Consider the following 19,901-nt stretch of genomic DNA (forward strand, 5'->3'; position numbering starts at 1 on the left):
CAATCTCCCTTCCTCTTTTTTTTTTCTGTCCTCCCCCCTCTTCTCTTCCTTTCCTCAAACTTTCACCTTCCTTCCTCCAATCTATTTTTATCTCCCAGGACCTCCTACAGTTGCAGTATGAGGGTGTGGCTGTGATGAAGCTCTTTGACAGGGCCACCATCAATGTCAACCTACTAATTTTCCTGCTCAACAAGAAGTTCTATGGAAAATAGAGGAAAGACATGAGGGAGGGAGGGGGAAAACCAAAATGGAAAAAAACAACTACCAGACTCAAGGACCTGACCTTGCGCTGTCTTCTCTTTGCTTGGTTTCCACCTTTGTCTAAATAAGTATGCATTCATTATGTGCCTTATTGAGATGGAACATTCACCATACGGTATGTGCCTTATTCTCCAAGAAAAAGTCCTCTGGAAGCCTGAACGGATGCTCCAATACTGACTGTATCCTTGTTGGGATCCAGAATAATTTGCTGTTGCATTTTGTGTTTCTGTAAAATTGTCAGAGGTATGAAATAGGGTTTTGTCTGTGTCAGGCGCACCTTTGCAAAATATTTGAAAGTGAAACACAGTACAAGATTTGCATGTTGATGATATCAGGCTAGCTATTTTGTCATACAGTATAGCTTTAGGAAACTTGCAAATTCACTATTAGCATAGGAAATACCTATCAAGAGTAGACTAAACTGAACAATCAGTGCAAAAGAAATGGTTAATGCTTTGTGTTAAATAAATTTATAAACAAAACCTGTCCTTATTTATATATTTTTAAGTGTTGTCCGTTGTCAGAGCATAGCTAATGTTTGGAAGTTAAGGACAGCAGAGAAGTTATGTTGAAGCAAGTCGCTTTTCCTAGTTCTGTTTCACCTGTAATTTGAATTCAAAATATGGTTTATTTTACTGCATTAAACGCTCCAAAGGAAACAACTTGTACACTCCAGCCTAGAGTGCAGTGTTATATCAAATGTAGACGCATGTTAAAGGATCCAGTAGATGTCACTCACTGTATACTTCATCTGTCCAAATCAGTGTCATCACATAATTGGCTCCATTTCAGAAGACTAGAAAGTTTGATGTACAATACTGCAGTGTCAGAATTGTATTGATTGTTTTTCTTTTTTACACCAGTGTACTCCTGTATTGAAGTTATTTCCACTTGGCTAAACCATGATATAGGTAGGTGCCTCCTTCTGTGCTATGTTTTGCTTTCATTACAGTCCATAGATTGTTTTACATGTTTTAAAATAAAGCTTTATTATGCAACAACTCGTCATTTTACCTAATCCACAACAGCAATGGTTTTTGTTTACTTATTACCAGGTTTCTTGTTTTTATTGGACTGCTAATTGACTTCATAACATTGTGTATTATGTTTTTTAAAAAGCTAATTCTGTCTTTTTAATGTTTCTAATTATTTATGTAAAGGTATTATTCATGGAATAATCCGTTTTATGCACACTATTAACACATCTAATTTAAGGCCAGGTCAAGTCCTCAATTCAAATACATTTTCAGTAAAGATTCAGGACTGGAATTAGCTTAATCTGTGTGCAGTGGCGTTTTTATATGTAAAAAAATTGGTGGGACACAAACCATTTGAAAATATAGGATACATACCAGTAATGCTACAAAGCTCCCTCTTGCTACTGATGTGTTTATTTAACACATCAACAAACAGCGTGGTTCCACAAAACACATCAATAGAGCTGCTTGCTTCAACCAAGTGTTGTACTACACATATTGGAGAGAGTGAGACCTTGTGTAATTGCTCTCCTCTCTCACACACATGTAAAATTACCACTGTCACATTTACAAACCTAAATTAGGAATGCAACCAAGCTCAGAACCAATGTGCTTACGGGGCCATACACGAACAGAAATTAGCTCAACACCACTGAAGGCCACAACGAAGCGGAAAGACAACTTTTTAGGGATACATATCCATTCTATGACAACAACCTTAATAGATAAGCATGGACACACTGACACTCGTCACCATCTATATCAATCGATCCAGCACAAAAATATGACCAATGCACGGAACCGCACCACAAAGGCAGGATGATAAAATATGCTTTCACCAAGGCTGAGGGTTCACTTGAAGAGAAAGGTGACACGGCGGTTCTTCTTTCTGGGCAAACTTTTTGATGACTTTGGGAATTAAGTCATGTAGCTGCTGAATCAGCTGGCTTTCGATGGACAACATTGCCAATGCGTTGAGTCGCGGCTGCCCCATGTTATTGCGAGTGAAGCTGGAAAAGCTTTCCAAGGTGGTAAAGTTCCTCTCTGACTCGGATGTTGTCACAGGTGTTGTTATGATAATTTACAGCAGAGTGACGTCTCAGCAAAAGCCTCCTCTAGGTTGTTCTCATGGATGGATCTTACAGGGCCGTCTTACCAGTGTGAAGCTCAGTGTGGCGGTACAGAGTGGTCGGCTCAGACTTCAACATTTCCTAGAGGCCATATTTTCACCGCACAGTGAAATTCAGATGTAGGGAATGACAGGACATATTGTGGGAAGAGTGTGCTGTCAACCAGCTTGGCAGTGATCAGGTGGTCACATTGTGAAAACCTCTGCTCCACCTGGGAGATGACTGTGTCGCATGCCTCCTTCATCACCGGCACTGTGTTGGTTACTCGTCTGCCTGGCTCGTCTGTTCCAACATGAACGGTGGCAGCCCATTCATCAGTTTGCTTCCGCATATTCTGGACATTCTCCTTGAAACGGGTGAGCGCACTGCTAATCCCAGATGCACCGATGCTCAGTTTTTGCGGAGTGTTGTATAAAACATTCTGGCATAAAGAAGAAAAAAAAAAACCAGCACCTGCAGAAAGGCTCGGTCCCTGAGTTTTTTTGACAGGCCATATGCCTCATTTATGGTGACCTCATCCCATCCTGGTTGTGTGCGTATGTCCTCCATAGACAGGAGCAGCGCAGTGCGGTTTTCCAAAACTACATTGACAGGTCTACTTTTAAAGTTCCATCGTACAGCAGGTGGACTTGGAATGCGTCTCTGTGTTGCCTCAGCAAGTGCCGCAACACGTTTTGGAGCGCCAGAGAAAAAGGTGGCAAAAGCAGTCAAAATCTGCAAAAAACACATTCAGGGATACTCATCCTTGCTGAACTAAGTTGCTGCAAGGTAAGGTTCAGCTGGTGAGCTTAGCAGTAAACAAACTGGGCATGGGGATATGTCTCTTTCATTAGCCTCTGTACCCCTCAGACACTCCTCCCTGTACACTTCATACATACAGTCTAACAGTTCATTTTGTACAGTGTTAGATGTCCCTTTGAAGTCTCGAATCGCCCTCACACATAGTCTTGAAAATGCATCTGAATATTTCAGGATTCAGGGAGTCCACCGACTCGTCGTGCCCCCACAGTGCGGTTTCACATTTACCACACAGTTTAATAAATGTTATGATCTGACCGAGAACGTACCTGTTTTCCTCCACCTGTTTGTTATGCTGCTCAATGGAGCGCCTGTATTCACTGTCAACTTGGGCTGCGACATTTACCCTTCCAAGTAAGCCCAATATCACAGCATTGTCCTGATGTCTCTCATGTTTTGCAATTCTCTCAGAAAGATGTTCAAAATCTTTGTAACCCATCCTCGACCAAGTACCATCTCCACCAAATAGCAGACATGGAAAACAGAAGAGTGCCTTCTTTTGTATGCTAAATATTAGCCACTTTTTCTTCAAAAACCACTCCACGTTAAACCCGCGGTTACTTTTACCAGCAGTTTGAGTGATGACAATATCCTGTGGCTGATGGGCACCAATAAGTCGCTTTACTTCAAGTTTCTCCTCCAAATGAAGGGTTTCAAACCGGTGCTCGAGAATGAAATCCACTTTATTCATTTTCTCAAGTTATCTGGCGTTTGTTAAGCTAACAAGCTAGCTAAGACAATTTACCCTCCTCGCTCTTCTTGACGACTAATGTTGGCGCCAGACAGACCAGCCAATCAGGTCTGAAATACGAAATGACGCTGTAGTGGGGCTACCGGCTGTCAGCACCACTTGGCATCAAATTCTTGTGATCTACATTGATCACACTAACATTCTGAGCATGCATATTCATAATTTCACATGCACAATGTAAATTGCATTGTGAGAGAGGGGCTAGACCCACATTCCCGCTTAGCCTATGGCCTACTACTGCGAACTTGAATTGACAGAACGCAGTCTGAAGCAGCAAGGCAGGGACCAATGAACATGAAATAAAATCTTAACACAAATTATATGGAATTTAGGAAGATGCTATATTCATAGATAATATATTATATATAATAAAAATGTTGTTGCAGTTCTTTCTGTTGACAGTTCTGTCTGTGTGTACCAATCTGGCCCCAGAGAATATGGCTGATACGTATGCCAGGATGTGAAGACCGATTGGTAACAGGTCATTAGTTGAGTGGTAAGATTGTTCAAGGTCATTTTTACCACTGTGGTAAAATAAACTGGTTGTTCTGAACTAATTTATTTAGAAAATATAGGCAATTACAATATGAGTAAATGCCCTAATTCATTTTGGAAACCGTATTATAGTGACTAGATCCCAATTGGGATGACATTGCCCTCCTGTGGACATAATCAGCACTACAACTGTTTTACAGATCTGGCTGTTTTTCAGTGTCACAAAACCTGTCGGTTTAGTTGGCAGCACAAGATGAAAAATCTGGAACAGTGTCCAGGGGTCCGGCATAGGGAAGCACAACTGTGAGCAGCATTTGCCATGGTGTATGTCCAACGGGTACTTTATCACGTTGGGCTCTATAGCATATCCTCGTGTGTTGGGCACCTGCAAGCTCAATTGTATTGTTTGGCAGGGAACGTATTCTTCTCAGTATGTGGGCAACCGAAAAAACGTCATGGTAGAGTGAAGAGATTGATAAGAATCAGAATTGCTTTAGATGTGCTTGGAAGAAACATCTCTGGGGCATGCCCTACAGATTATGTATACACTTTTTTGCCTATCTTCATACTAAATTACATTTTGTGGCTGTTTGTGTACATATTTTCAGGGTCCATTAATGTTACAAATTTGGGGAATTAATCCCACAACAATCCTGAATTTCACCATAATATTACCGTCGGCAGCCATTTTGATAACAGTCTGCCACGCCCCCCAAGGGCTAAATCTGGGGTGGCTCCATATCTGAATCTTCTCTGGGTAGGCAACATGAATCTACAAGTGCCAAATGTTGTGCTTTTATCGCTTAATGCACAATTTTGTTGCTAAAGCGCCATGCCACTGGTGAAAGGGATCTCAAAGTACGAACCATACATCTGACGATAACTATGCAACAGGAGTCTAAGACAAGAGGAAACTACTTCGATTTTACCACTGCATGGATTTGAATGTTTACATGCTAATGATAGCAACTAAAAATAAATGTAACGATCATTGTCGATCTGCCTGAGGATAACCTGAGGACTAAAGTCGAAAGAACATTGTTGTTTTTTATTTCGAGATATTGGATTATGTTTCATGCGGCGGAATTGGTTTTTGGCAATCTAGGTAACTATAGTGCGGCTCTACTGCAAGGTCTTTCGGACACTTGTTGAAGTGACATTTCGAAAATCTGCAGGCAAGGGAAGTGTTTTCCATTAAAAAACAAAGCCAAATAACTGTCCATATTATAGCGTAATTTAATCAGCCAGCACGGGTCTATACGTTGACGTTACTGTTGTTTTAACAAACAAATCAGTAGTTATTGTATTTACTAGCTAGCTAGTTGCGCTTCCCTCCTGTGCATGACGCATTGTGCGCTGTAGCAAGCTAGCTGCGTAACTAGCAGTATCATTTTGATCGCTGAACACATGATTAGTTTCATAAAATGCCAATTTTGTTAGATTTGAAAAGTTTGAAGTACTTATTACGTGATTGTTATCTAGTTACGCATGTTTTTTTTTAAATTGACAATGCAGTATTAGGTAGTTTAAAAATATTGTTAACGAAGGAAATAGAAATGACAGGTAGCTAGCTAACACTGGCACTCCAGTCTCACTGTATCGCGCTAACTAGTTGGCTAGCATAGGTAGCCACTGCTTGAGATTCAAACAAGTTTAAGTTGTTATTAGTATAGCTAATGTAGTTGGCAATGACACAATATGCGTTGACAACGTCAGCTTGTTTAAAAAACTTTTCGGTAACCGAGTAAATAATTTCAATAGTTAGTGTTGTAACGAAAGACTCCAAATTGTAACATGTTCATCTGTAGTAAATACAATCTATTTTGGCATTTGATAATTTGTTTACAAACAGTTGTCACCTGAACTGTTCACACTACAGACACTGATTAAACTGACTACAGTACAGTACTGCTGTAGCTTGCTACGCGTAGATGAGTAGCTACAGTACCGAAGATTTGCTAACGTGAAGTTTTTTGAAAAAAAGTTAATGGATTTGCTAAAAGTGTACTGAAAAACCAAACCACAATATTTGTGCACCCAGCCCCCGCTTCACTGAAGTTCTGAAACTGTACGGCCCACACCATGTCCGGATCCCCGGGTTCGGGTGGCTCAAACCCGAGGAAGTTCAGCGAGAAGATAGCGCTGCACAACCAGAAACAAGCAGAGGAGACGAGGGCCTTCGATCAGCTTATGACAGATCTCACAGTCTCAAGGGTAAGAAGATCCCTTTCTATAAATATCTAATTATTTAACTAGTGTGATAATTTTTGCATTAGTGGTTTCAAGCTGGTACGAATGCTATTTTCAGTTTCAACAAGGAAGTTGGTTAGAAAAAACGAGTGACCTGTGAATGAAATCTGCTGTCCAAAAAGTAAACCTGTCAAACGTGTAAAATGTCTAAATCATGCTAGATCTTAGAAATAACCATAAGCTTTAAAAACAATGTGTATATATACAAAACATACACGGTCCGTATCGTCAATTGAATATGTTATCAAACAAATGCATTATTGGAATTATTATAAACAAGGTTAAAATCAGTAAAACTGTAATCTCTCATGTCACGTGTATCGTTAACAAGCGTTGCCTCACAACAAAAAGGTAATTTTTCCTAAAAAAGGTAAATAAAAAAAACTGAAATGAAGTTAGAAAACGAACACAGAATACATACAAATTAATTCTAAAAATAAGAATAAATACACAATGAAATTAATTTAACGTATGATAACGATAATCAAAAGGTGACAGTACATGCAGTCTCTAAATGGACATATCCCCCTATACATTTATGCTGTTAGAGGTCCTTAAAGACTTAATTTAAGAAACACTGTCATCAATCAATCAATCAAATTTATTTATAAAGCCCTTTTTACAACAGCAGTTGTCACAAAGTGCTTTACAGAGACACCCGGCCTTAAACCCCAAGGAGCAAACAACAGTAGTGTTGAATGTCATCATTGACATGTTTTGTTGTGTGTGTTGTAATCTGAAAAGAAACCTAACCATTATGACATCCTTGTGGTAGGTAGCCTATTCTTTTAACCAGCTACCAACTGCATGATTTGTGTTATGAACATTCATTAACAGCATTTTTTTTGCTGGCATGATTTTACGTTTGCTTACCTATCATTCCCTGGCTGCAGTACGGTTTTGCTAATAGACTTGCCAGTTAAAAGTTGAATATTTTAATACAACCCATCCCTTGAGTTATTCTGCGAAAGCGACAAATAATTATTTCAAAAAGTGAGCATTTCTTTGCTATTTTGGCTGGAAGTATTGACATTACATGCAGATGCAGGATCATCTGGTTCTGGCGAGTTCCCCGTTTATTGCCTGGTAGCAGCATCAATTTCAGATTAAAAGAACTGACATTTCTCCAGCCCCGTCTTCACAACATGATATTAAAGTTTACGTAGGATTTTTCTGACTCTGCCCAGTTCATGTGTTGAACACTGGCAGTTGTATTGCACCCCCCCCTTTACTGTGCTCAGTTGGTTGTATGTATTTACCTATGTGTAAATCATTTATTTTGAGTAATGCATCCATCATTATTCAGTTGCTTTGATGGGTAGGCTATACATTTTAGGGTGGCTGCAGGTTCTGCTGATTTTCTACGAGGCTAACATCTGGAATTGGTTAAAGATGGACATCATGGGTCATTTAGTAAAGAGATTTGAGTTTTAGGACCTATCTAGGTTTACAAAAATGTATGTGGTGTCTAGAAATGTATGTAACATGTATACAGTGGGGAGAACAAGTATTTGATACACTGCCAATTTTGCAGGTTTTCCCACTTACAAAGCATGTAGAAGTCGGTCGTTTTTATCATAGGTACTCTTCAACTGTGAGTGACAGAATCTAAAACAAAAATCCAGAAAATCACATTGTATGATTTTTAAGTAATTAATTAGCATTTTATTGCATGACATAAGTATTTGGTACATCAGAAAAGCAGAACTTAATATTTGGGACATAAACCTTTGTTTGCAATTACAGAGATCATACATTTCCTGTAGTTCTTGACCAGGTTTGCACACACTGCAGCAGGGATTTTGGCCCACTCATCCATACAGACCTTCTCCAGATCCTTCAGGTTTCGGGGCTGTCGCTGGGCAATACAGACTTTCAGCTCCCTCCAAAGATTTTCTATTGGGTTCAGGTTTGGAGACTGGCTAGGCCACTCCAGGACCTTGAGATGCTTCTTACAGAGCCACTCCTTAGTTGCCCTGGCTGTGTGTTTCAGGTCGTTGTCATGCTGGAAGACCCAGCCACGACCCATCTGCAATGCTCTTACTGAGGGAAGGAGGTTGTTGGCCTAGATCTCGCGATACATGGCCCCATCCATCCTCCCCTCAATACGGTGCAGTCATCCTGTCCCCTTTGCAGAAAAGCATCCCCAAAGAATGATGTTTCCACCTCCATGCTTCACGGTTGGGATGGTGTTCTTGGGGTTGTACTCATCCTTCTTCCTCCAAACGAGGCGAGTTTCCTCCTCTGGATCATTGGCAAACTTCAGACGGGCCTGGACATGCGCTGGCTTGAGCAGGGGGACCTTGTGTGTGCTGCAGGATTTTAATCCATGACGGCGTAGTGTGTTACTAATGGTTTTCTTTGAGACTGTGGTCCCAGCCCTCTTCAGGTCATTGATCAGGTCCTGTTGTGTAGTTCTGGGCTGATCCCTCACCTTCCTCATGATCATTGATGCCCCACGAGGTGAGATCTTGCATGGAGCCCCAGACCGAGGGAGATTGACCGTTATCTTGAACTTCTTCCATTTTCTATAATAATTGCAGTTGTTGCCTTCTCACCAAGCTTCTTGCCTATTGTCCTATAGCCCATCCCAGCCTTGTGCAGGTCTACAATTTTATCCCTGATGTCCTTACACAGCTCTCTGGTCTTGGCCATTGTGGAGAGGTTGGAGTCTGTTTGATTGAGTGTGTGGACTGGTGTCTTTTATACAGGTAACAAGTTCAAACAGGTGCAGTTAATACAGGTAATGAGTGGAGAATTGGAGGGCTTGTTAAAGAAAAACGAACAGGTCTGTGAGAGCTGGCATTCTTACTATTTGTTGCCTGCCTGTGGTCTGCAAAAATGCAGACTGAGCCAACATAATATCAGGGCCATGGGTCCCTCAGGGATCCTGTGGAAATGCAACCCTATACATGTATTTAGTACTTCAATTATTGTTTGTGGTAAGTTCCTTAAAGTGCTCTTTTTATCAGTTGAAGTGATCTGTTGCTTGTTTATAAAAAATGTTTATAAAGCATGTTGTTCCTTCTACAATATGTTCTATGTTCACTTTGAAATAAGCAAGGCCTTCCTTGAACAAAACGTTATCTGGATGGCAGCATATGTTGCTCCAAAACCTGTGTATATATTCTTCATCATTAATGGTGCCTTCACAGATGTGCAAGTCACCCATGCAATGTGCACTAATGCACCCTCATACCATCACGGATGCTGGCTTTTGAACTGTGTGCTAATATGAAGCCGGAGAGTCCCTCTCCTCTTTAACCCGGAGGATGTGGCGTCTGTGATTCCCAAAAATAATTTCTAATTTTGATTTGTCGGACCAAAGGACAGTTTTCCACTTCACTTCAGTCCGTCTTAAATGAACCTGGGCTCCGACAAGGCAGCAGTGTTTCTGGGTCTTGTTTATATATGGTTTCTTCTTTGCATGGTAGAGTCTAATCTTGCATTTGTGGACGCAGTGACGTACTGTGTTCACAGGCAATGTTTTTCGGAAGTGTTCCTTGAAATGTTTGAAATGAGTTGCTGGCATTAAATTCAAAGTGGGCAAATTTTTTCAGGAAACAATTACATTTCTCAGTTTCAGCATTTGATATGTTGTCTTTGTGCTTTTTTCTTTTGAATACAGGGTTTAACATCATTTGCACATCATTTAATTCATTATTATTAATATTTAATAAATAAAAAAAATGCTTGACATATACTTGACACACCCAGCATTCCAACTTTTTGGGAAACAGGGTTATACATCGATCATTGTAATGCTTGTTAGATTGTCTGTTGACACCACCTGTAAATGTGGCCAGGTGTTTTTATTGGAAATGCAGTTTCAGGCTTGGCTGCCGTTAACACAAGACAAATAGTATTAAATGTAGTTTTTTTGTGTGCAGCTGATCCCAGTTTGCTAGCGAGCATATTTGCCAGAATATAGCCAGATTTGGAATTGTTGCCTCACTTGCACTTTACAACTTTGTACCGCCAGTTTTATCTACAAGTTTCAGGCGTGGCGCTATAGTTTTGTTATTGAATAGTCAAGTCATGTTGTCAGCAATAGCATCCCTCATTCTTGCTTCTCAAAAGTGGCTTGGGCCGTGTCAGCTGACTCACCATTGTATGTAAAGTAGTCTGTCCTGGATAGTGCCAAACATAGCTAACTCTAGTACCAAATGTTTTTAAATCTATTGAAAAATTACCGGTGTTCAGTACTTTCTACATTTCCTGGTTGAGTGAGTAGCGTGCTAAGAACCAGAACAGCTTTCGATGTTGACTTCAGAAGACACATCTCAACATCACTTGTCCCTTGTCCAATGCTCTGATCAATGACAAAAGGCATTAAGGATGTTTGATATCACCAAATTGCCTATTCATACTTCATACTAATTGGCTACTACAGTTAGTGTTTGTTTGCAGTCAGTGCTCATATTCAGTTATTGAGCATATGGGGGCAATTGTGTTGTGCACACTACGTTGGGGTGTTGCATAACTTTGTTTATTAGATCATTTAAACAAGTTTTTAGTGGTTATGTTTAGGGCTGTAGCAATTATTACATAATTGCCTGATCATGATTTTTTGAGCCAGATCATTGTCTATCAAATAATTGTGATCTTTTAACGATCTTTGCACAATATTTTCATTCCAAAATCATATGTTTCCAATCTGAGTAAAAAATTTTTAGGCCGATGTTAGAAAGGTATCAACAAATACCATGCAAATTCAGTCTGTTTCCATCAGTTAGGTTGTCTAATGCATTGGAGCAGAAGAGCGTTTGGCAGCTCTGCGGAAAGTTATAGGCGCAGTTCATTTACTAAAACTAGTTTTCTTAAATTCAGTATGTTTACTTTTCAGTTGTTTAGAATAGTTTTTTTATGCACAATAATGGCATTTTGCAACATTATTACTTAGTAGACAAACACGTTCCAGTTATCTGTAGCATCGACTCTGATCAACAAAACAAAAAAAACACTCTAGTGTGTGTAAAATAAGTCGGATTTTGACATTCCCAAACATAGCTCCTAATTAGATAATGTGCATTAAAATCTATGTATAGATGTATATGCTGTCCCATTGCATATGAAATCTTGAAACACATTTTTCTACGTAAGGAAGGCTTTTTCAAATAACTAGGCTATAATATTTGCCGCAGAGTTAGAGGTGAAACGTCACGATGCTCAGCGAAATGTTATTGTCATGGCTTTGCAGTTGCGTTATGTTAAAAGTGATCGTTAACATCGTTGATTTAATGGTAGTTCCAAACCAGAAAGGGGAAAAATACTTATGCCCATGTTCGCCCAATCCCAAGCTTAAGCTAATTGATATCTCTTGATATGATTCATTATCTGCCTTTCAGAACATGAAGGCACAAGGTGTGCTCACAAAAATAAACAAAAAAACAAGATCTCCTAGAGAAAAGAATATAAAGGTTCCATTCATTTTATTTCCATAACATCCGTTCACAATGTCTTCCTTTATAAGAGACCAGCATTAAAATGGCCACTTAAAGAGGGATGTGGTTTGGAAGATTCTCTAAGTGAAAATGCGCGAATGTATGAACTGTCATTGACCTGTGAGAGACAGAGAGGTGCAGTGAGCGGGATTTAGTCGTCGTGGTGGGGGCACGGAGTCCACGAGGCGCTGCCAGCAAACAGCTGCAGGGAAGACTCACTGTTTTTCATTCACGACGGGGCTCAGTTGGAAGGGCTCAGGTAGCACTCTATTCACTTATTTTTTTCACCTGACAGTAAACCGATAGTACTTTCCCACCACCGTGGGTGGTAGGCCTAGCCTCTTTCACTGAATGGTCAGGGAGCTTGCCAGCTAACTTGGATAAACACTGAATTGTGTGCCCTGGTGTTCATGTTTCTTTTTGAACTGCATAATTTGCCGTTGTTGCGTAATCTGTGCAAAAGTAAGCGAGCCACGACCTTGTTCTGGCTTTGTGAAATACATCTGCACTTTGTCTTCAAAGTCTGGTGGTGCGTTCTGTGTTTGTCACTGCAGTGAGACCATAGTATTAACTGTTGTGAAAATCACCTAGATGTTCCCTTTCAAACCATGGGAATGATGTAAAAAACCTGCCAGTGAAATTTTGCCCCTTTGTGTGTTTTATGCATTATTAAACTCTATTGATTGTGTTCTCAGGAGCAGTGGATTTCTTTGAGGAGTTTGTCTTGTTCCGTTATCTAGCGTTGTGCTCTACCTTATCTGCTGGCAATTTATTCTGCTCCACTGTTAGGACACCGGGTGTGGTCCTGTTTTTGCTACCACATTCATTCTGATTAGTCCTGTGATATATTGTTTATGGTGTGGTCTATGCCAGGTATGCTTTCTGGGAGGCTCAATGGGGAGGGGTGCTTTGAATTTGGCACTGTCATTGTTATATGGGTTTTTGGGAAATTCCCTGCTGAGTTGCTCGTTTAGCTCACATTTTGCAGATAAATCTGTCTATAGCGCTCTTTCACCTGAACTGCCACGGGCACACAATGAATGAACGCACGCACCAGCACGCACATGGAACATCATTCCCTGGAGCCCAAGCAGTGTGTTAAACCTGAATGACATTTCATTGCAACATGAACTTCTCTCCCCGGAGAAGCCCAGGGCAGTGTAGTGTATAATTAAGCTTGGCTTAGCTCCTTGTCAACTTTTTTTTCCCACTGGCCTTTCTTCTCATGGAGATCTCCATCTGTGTAAACTCATTAATGGCATCAAATGAGGTCAGTCTTTGAGATTCAAATTTTGTTCTTTGGTTGATGTTAGGAAGAACCCCATTCCCCGTCCCTTTGAATTTGCCTGTTCCCGATCAGAATTGATAATTGGGACTGTTTACCTTTTAACTGTAGTTGAACAAACCTTTCTCTGTGTGATCCCTGAGTCGGCCCTCTGTACTGAAGTTCAGTGTCAGTGGTCCCAAGCTGAAGAGGAACTGTCCAAATTAAACTCCCTCTTTTAAATGCCAATGTGTTATTTCTATATGCCAGCTTGGATGTCAGACCTAGGTAATTTGCTGTGATGCATTTTAACTGTAACCTACTGCTGAAATGGATCTTTCGACTTTGCCAACAAATTTACATTCAGTATTTGCCTCTACCAAAACCAAGATTGGAATGATATTCAAATATGTTTTGAATAAATGTCCATGAATAATTTGCCAAATGTCAAAGTGTCAGTGACACCTCTGGCTGCAGTGTCTCATTTCCGCTCCACACAATGGATGTAAAAAGAAAACGTAGCCAGCAGGGACTTTTAGTATAATTAAAATACTTTTAGCATAATAAACATTAAACACTGACTTTGGGACGAATACAAAATGCATTCACCAGTGGATCCATACTAAGATGTAGACGAGGCAGATGGAATCATATTTGGCTTAATAGTTCATAAACTGCTAATAATGAATTCACATTACGAGTACTGCGATGTGTACATCAGGCAGATGTTGGCGCATCGGGAGAACAACATTCTCTGATGCACACTTGATGCGGGCGGGATTTGGCAAATGGAAAAAACTGTTGAAAGAGGGCAGGTGCAACTATGCATGTACAGCTCTGGAAAATATTAAGAGACCGCTGTACCTTTTTCTTTCCTTTCCAAAAGAGTTGGATAGGGGAGTTTTGAGTGAGGAACAGAAGTGTTCAATTCGCAGTGGTCTCTTAATTTTAACCCTTCTGTTCCTCACTCAAAACCGTCCATTTAGACTTTTTTGGAAAAGAATGAAAAAGATGCAGGGGTCCCTAAATATATTCCGGAGCTGTAGGATTGTGCCTTACTGCCTATGGACAATATATATTTTTTCAACCAAATAGGAAAGAAATGCAGTTAAGTTCAATGAATAAATTAAATAATTAATGACTAAACACATTTGGTTTAGGAAATGGCGAATGTCTGTGGTGGAAATGAAGAAATTACTTAGTGTTGCAAATGACCTAAAACCATGTTGGTATTTCAAAATGTTAAATATTCTAAAGTATTCTAATTTTGGGACCGGTTAAGTTCATTTTTGGGACAGGTCAAGTACATTTTTGGAATGGTTGAAATGGTTGAAAAAGTTAGTTGCGAGCCATGGATATAGTGTGTTGAATAACATTGTATTTTTGCCTTCATAATTTTTAGCGCTGAAACGCCCCCATTAGAATCAAAGCCACAGTCCTGGAATTGCATGTGCTATGCTCTAACAGCTGGGTGACAAACAGTCAATGTCAACATGTTGTAGTGTATTTGAACAGGCTCTGGCTTGAGCCTGGTAGGGCACTACAGTGCTGCACAGTGGAGACAATGCAGGGCAACAGGCCTAATGGCCTAACCCCTTTTTTTTTTTTACATGGCCTCCATGTTCAACACGTGGCCGACCTGTAAACGGAGTGCAAGGGAACAATGTTGATGGTAGAAAGTGTGGAGTGCAAATGTCACATGTTTTTCCACCCTCTCCGATGTCAGCTGATCCTCTATCATTGCAGGGCCTCAGCGGATTCTCCGTTGTATGGCTTATTGTTTTCAAACATATTTTTGAATGTGACCCGATGACTCGGGCATACCCAGAGGTTCCCAACACACGGGACCGCCTTAAAATGTGATGCCGAAATTTTATTGGAATGTGCGGTACATTTGGCCCTCAAAATGTATTTAAGTACAGGCCACAGAAAAAGAAGCATTCACAAAAGTAAATCATTTGTGTGTGTACAGGGGGTTTTTAATTTTTTTTGCAAACAAATTAGTTGTTTCCCAAAACAAGACGAAGCGGGGAGCTTGAGGACAAAATGCACTAGAAGATCCAACAAGCTGTCTGCATCTAATAACGACTAGCTAAAAGTCTTTAAGGAGCATGCTCGGCGTCATCTGGCACCAAAGTAGACTAAGTAGTTCATGTTGTGGCTGAGAAACTCTTCTGCCTGTTGCCTTTACAGAAATGCTTGGTTACTAATGTTCCTGTAGAACACCCAGGTTTTCAAAGGTAGCTGAAGATATCTGGCATAAGAATTAAGGCTAATGCATATATAGATGATGTCATTACATGCCAAATTGAGCTCAGGACAACTATCTGACATCTCTCGAGTACACCTGCTTATGCATCCCTTGTGCCTGTTTGGTAACCAACTGCCGTTTTGTTTTGTTGTTAACCAACAGGTCCAGTTTCAGAAGATCCAACAGCTGCGATTGACACAGACCAGGGCCCAGTATTATGGGGGGTCCCTGCCCAACGTCAACCAGATTGGCAATGCCAGTGCAGATTTCCAGGTGAGCCCTTACTCCGGTCACGCTCGTTAGTGCAGATTTCCAGGTGAGCCCTTACTCCGGTCACGCTCGTTAGTGCAGATTTCCAGGTGAGCCCTTACTCCGGTCACGCTCGTTAGTGCAGATTTCCAGGTGAGCCCTTACTCCGGTCACGCTCGTTAGTGCAGATTTCCAGGTGAGCCCTTACTCCGGTCACGCTCGTTAGTGCAGATTTCCAGGTGAGCCCTTACTCCGGTCACGCTCGTTAGGTCATGGATCCTCAAATAGGGCTGTATGTAGACTATAGAAAACCCAGGACTTTTGGGGGGTGTAGTGGGGGGCAGTGTTCTTAAGTATTCTTTTGAATAATACTGGCAACTCCGGTATGCTAGCCTTCTATGCAGAGTTCTTCCTCTGTCCAGTGTCTGTGTTCTTTTGCCCGTCTCCATCTTTTCTTTTTATTGGCCTGTCTGAGGTATGGTTTGTTCTTTGCAACTCTGCATAGAAGGCCAGCATCCCGGATTTTCCTCTTCACTGTTGATGTTGAGACTGGTTTTGTGGGTACTATTTAACGAGGCTGCCTGTTGAGGACCTGTGAGGCATCTGTTTCTCCAAGTAGACCCTCTAATGTATTTGTCCTCTTGCTCAGTTGTGCACCACCGCCTCCCTCTTCTTTTAATTCTGGTTAGGGATGTGTTCTTCTGTGAAAGGAGTACTGTAGATCATCAGTTTCTCACTTGGAATAGCCTTCATTATTCAGAACAAAAATATACTAAATAGTTTCATAAGACAGTTTCTATGTTTCTGGCTGTTTTGAGCCTGTAATCAAAGCCACAAGCGCTGATGCTGAAGATACTGAACTAGTCTAAAGAAGGCCAGTTTAACAGCTTTTTTTATCAGCACAACAGTTTTCTGTGGTGCTAACATAATCGCAAAAGGGTTTTTTAAAGATCAATTAGCCTTTTAAAATTATATACTTGGATTTGCAAACACAACATGCCATTGGAACACAGGACTGATGATTTTCTGATGATGGGCCTCTACGCGTGTGTTGATATTCTATTGAAAATCAGCCACTTTGAGCTGCAATAGTCATTTAAAACATTATCAGTGTCTACAATGCATTTATTATCAAGTTGATGTTATTTTTATGGCCAAAAATAACTTTTATTTCAATATCAAGGACACTTCTAAGTGACCCCAAACTTTGAAACGGTAGAGTACTTTACAATTTATTGTATAATGAACTGCTCTAGACATGTTGACAAACGTCCCCTTATTCTAATGAGATTTACGAGTGTATAAAAATAAAGCTGGGTAAGCCTGAACAAAACCCAGATCTGTAAGAGCTAACCTATCAGCTGTCCCCATTTTTTCCCATCTTCAATTAAACAGTTTGGAATTTGATAAAAACTAGATTGTTTTTGCTTTTGTATCCCGTCAGTTTAATCTTTCTATAGGGATTGATTTCTGTATGTGAAAGTGAAGTGTGTGAGATAGAGGAAAAGGGGAATTAGGGGACACTACTTGGGTGCTATGACCATTTTTTTTTGGCTTCTCTCTAATGAACATTAGTAATCATTATCTTCAATTTGTGGACAACATTTCACTTCATGATGGTCATTCCACCTGTCGACTGTTTATTTCACGTGCATTAGGTCCTGTTGACTTCCCCTTGCTTCACTTTTCTTACTCATCTGTTGCTAAACCTTCCCCTACTTTCACATTACTCTCTTAGACATTTCAGATTTTAAGAAAGTTATGTTTCAGAACAGCAGGAATAAAAACCCTGTAGCCATTTGAATGAACATTCCACAGAGAAATGTTTCATGGCCTAATTCCAAAATTCCCTGTGATCCTCACAGATCCCGCACACTGTCCTTGTTAGATATTCTGCCAAAATAGCTTGACTGTAGTGTAGACAGTCTGTTTGTGCCATTTTGTTGGCAATACTTTTGTAACTCAGAGAGCCCAGTGTTAAGCACAGAGAGTGCATGTGCCACTAACACATTTCTCGGTTGGTAAGACTGTGATCCAGAGACCAAAAGTTGTAAGATGTTTGTGTGTAAAACAGCTGATTAAAATTAACTTTTTGTGCTGCTGCCCCTGTGGTAGGTGGATGACAACCTTTTACCAGCTAAAAAATTTTTTTTTCGGAACAATGCATGAGCCCAGATAATATGCTTTTGTAGGGTGTTTTTGTGATGATAAATATTTTACTGATTGAAACATGCCAACCATATACCTACTGTCGTCAGTGTTTTATTTGCCCCGTCCCACAAGACGTCCGTGTCCTTGTTTGATGCGTTCTGTGCATGTTCTGCACAAAACTCTGTCCTCTACTCATTAAAACACATGGAGTTTTACTTCACACTGCATGGCTTGGTGTTTACCATTGTCTACTTGTGTGTGTGGTGTGTCGGCCTGTGATTATTATAATTTTTTTCCATTTGCATTGTCCAACATTGTATTCCGAGGGTTAGAGATAGCTAATGATATTCCTTCATCAAAAACGTGTCTGAAGTATAAGTATGCAGGTTTTGATTTATAGCACACACACATTTTGCCGTAGCTGTTTTCAAGGTATTTCTTTGGTTTGTTTGATAGCTGGGTTTTATTTTATTCAACAGCAGGCCGTGGCAGCCAGACTGCTGCAGGCTACCGGGAAGTGGAGAGGTGAAGTACCGAGAGAATATTTGTTCTGGACAGGTATTTTCTGCTATTGGACAAGTAACAACTCTGACCTATTTGTCCAAAGGAAAAGTGTCCAGAAGGGTTCATTTCCAGGATGGTCTGGTGATGAGACTGGAGGAGGGGGCGAGTCAGTCATGGACGTTTTGGTGTTTTGTGTCTTAATCAATTCAGCAGGATTGTTTTGATATGAGTGTGATAAAAATACAAACATCCAATACACTCGTTGGTTGCCTGCCAAAATGGCGGATAAATCATATTTTCTCACGGGTAACAAAATGTGTCCATGTTTGGCGGATGATACTTTTATACCCCGTTGTAAAACCCTGGTGTCATACAGTTACTATCTGAAAGGGAACTAACTGGCCCGTCTTTGACTGGGTTCATTGCACTACTATGGTAGCAAGGCAACTCCTGGTGAAACAAACCTTTTTCACTGCTTTGTATCATTTCAAACAGAGAGAGCTAAATAAGTAATATGCTGCTGCTGATTAAATTAGGGCTGAATAAGACAAAGGAAGTATTACACTGGTCGTCTTCGTTTTCTGTCCATATCCAATTCATTTTTATGCGCCAACTAAAGACATTCAACCAAGGAATGACATTCATCGCCTCACATAGCTTTGAAAAGAAAGCTGCCAAACCCCCCCCCCCCCCCCCCCCACCCACCCACCCACAACAAAAATACATTGACTGTAAAAACTACGACATATTTGATTCTGCACTTTTTACGATACGTGTGTATCAGTGATAGTTTTTGGAAACAGAGGCTTGCCTTGTAATTACTGTCTTCACCATGGCCACGCCAGACCATAATAACCCCCTAGACAGATACTCATACTGCAGCAGTAATGCAAACAGCGAACCTTTTCGGGACTAAAGAATTCATATGTTCATTTTATGCAGACAGGAAACAGCCAAGTGCTAAGCTCTGTAGCGCTGGCTTTGGTCCATCCCATTCAGCCCAAAAGAAGCAGAAAAAGTGGTTGGGGAAAACACTGTTGCTCCCCAGGTGGTTGCCTGTTTCAGTCCCCGTAGGTTATGGTGCCCTTGTTGTGTTCATGAATGGCTGTTTGAGGGGTGGGTTGGAGCAGGGCTCCATGAATCTAGTTTTCCATCCCAAATGTTCCCCTTTTCTCTTTATGGTTTCGTTTGGGCCCGCTGTCAAGAACTAGAATCCAGGCCCAGTATCACAGTGTATAATTTTGTTGATGATTGTGCCCGTTCATTCCCACTTAAGGGTGCTCTGGTACATGTTCAATGGTCCTGGCTTTACTTCATTGTCAACAATTGCTAGGTTTGGGCCGAGTCCAATCCAAGATCAGTATTCTAAAATTAGC

At 40.6% G+C, this 19,901-nt stretch overlaps 2 protein-coding genes across 8 annotated transcripts in view; both read left to right on the forward strand.

The window, feature by feature from the left end:
- Positions 1 to 1,288, forward strand: part of iqgap1 (IQ motif containing GTPase activating protein 1) — a 37,260-nt gene extending 35,972 nt beyond the window's left edge. The window contains exon 37 of the mRNA XM_010877660.5: positions 99 to 1,288. Coding sequence (XP_010875962.1) covers positions 99 to 212 — 114 coding nt within the window. The 3' untranslated portion in view covers positions 213 to 1,288. The remainder of the gene's footprint in view (positions 1 to 98) is intronic.
- A 3,843-nt stretch (positions 1,289 to 5,131) lies between these two features.
- The window catches only part of crtc3 (CREB regulated transcription coactivator 3), a 58,394-nt gene continuing 43,624 nt past the window's right edge, over positions 5,132 to 19,901 (forward strand). For 5 of the 7 annotated variants that reach the window (XM_010877617.4, XM_010877607.4, XM_010877633.4 and 2 more), the window contains exons 1-3: positions 5,132 to 5,517; positions 6,454 to 6,626; positions 15,784 to 15,894. In XM_010877617.4, coding sequence (XP_010875919.2) covers positions 6,495 to 6,626; positions 15,784 to 15,894 — 243 coding nt within the window. In that variant the 5' untranslated portion in view covers positions 5,132 to 5,517; positions 6,454 to 6,494. Of the gene's footprint in view, positions 5,518 to 6,006; positions 6,627 to 15,783; positions 15,895 to 19,901 lie in introns of those variants that run through there. The other 2 variants (XM_020054514.3, XM_034296110.1) reach the window with 2 other exon arrangements.

Source organism: Esox lucius, chromosome 2, assembly GCF_011004845.1.
Source record: "Esox lucius isolate fEsoLuc1 chromosome 2, fEsoLuc1.pri, whole genome shotgun sequence".
Taxonomy (NCBI): Eukaryota; Metazoa; Chordata; class Actinopteri; order Esociformes; family Esocidae; genus Esox; species Esox lucius.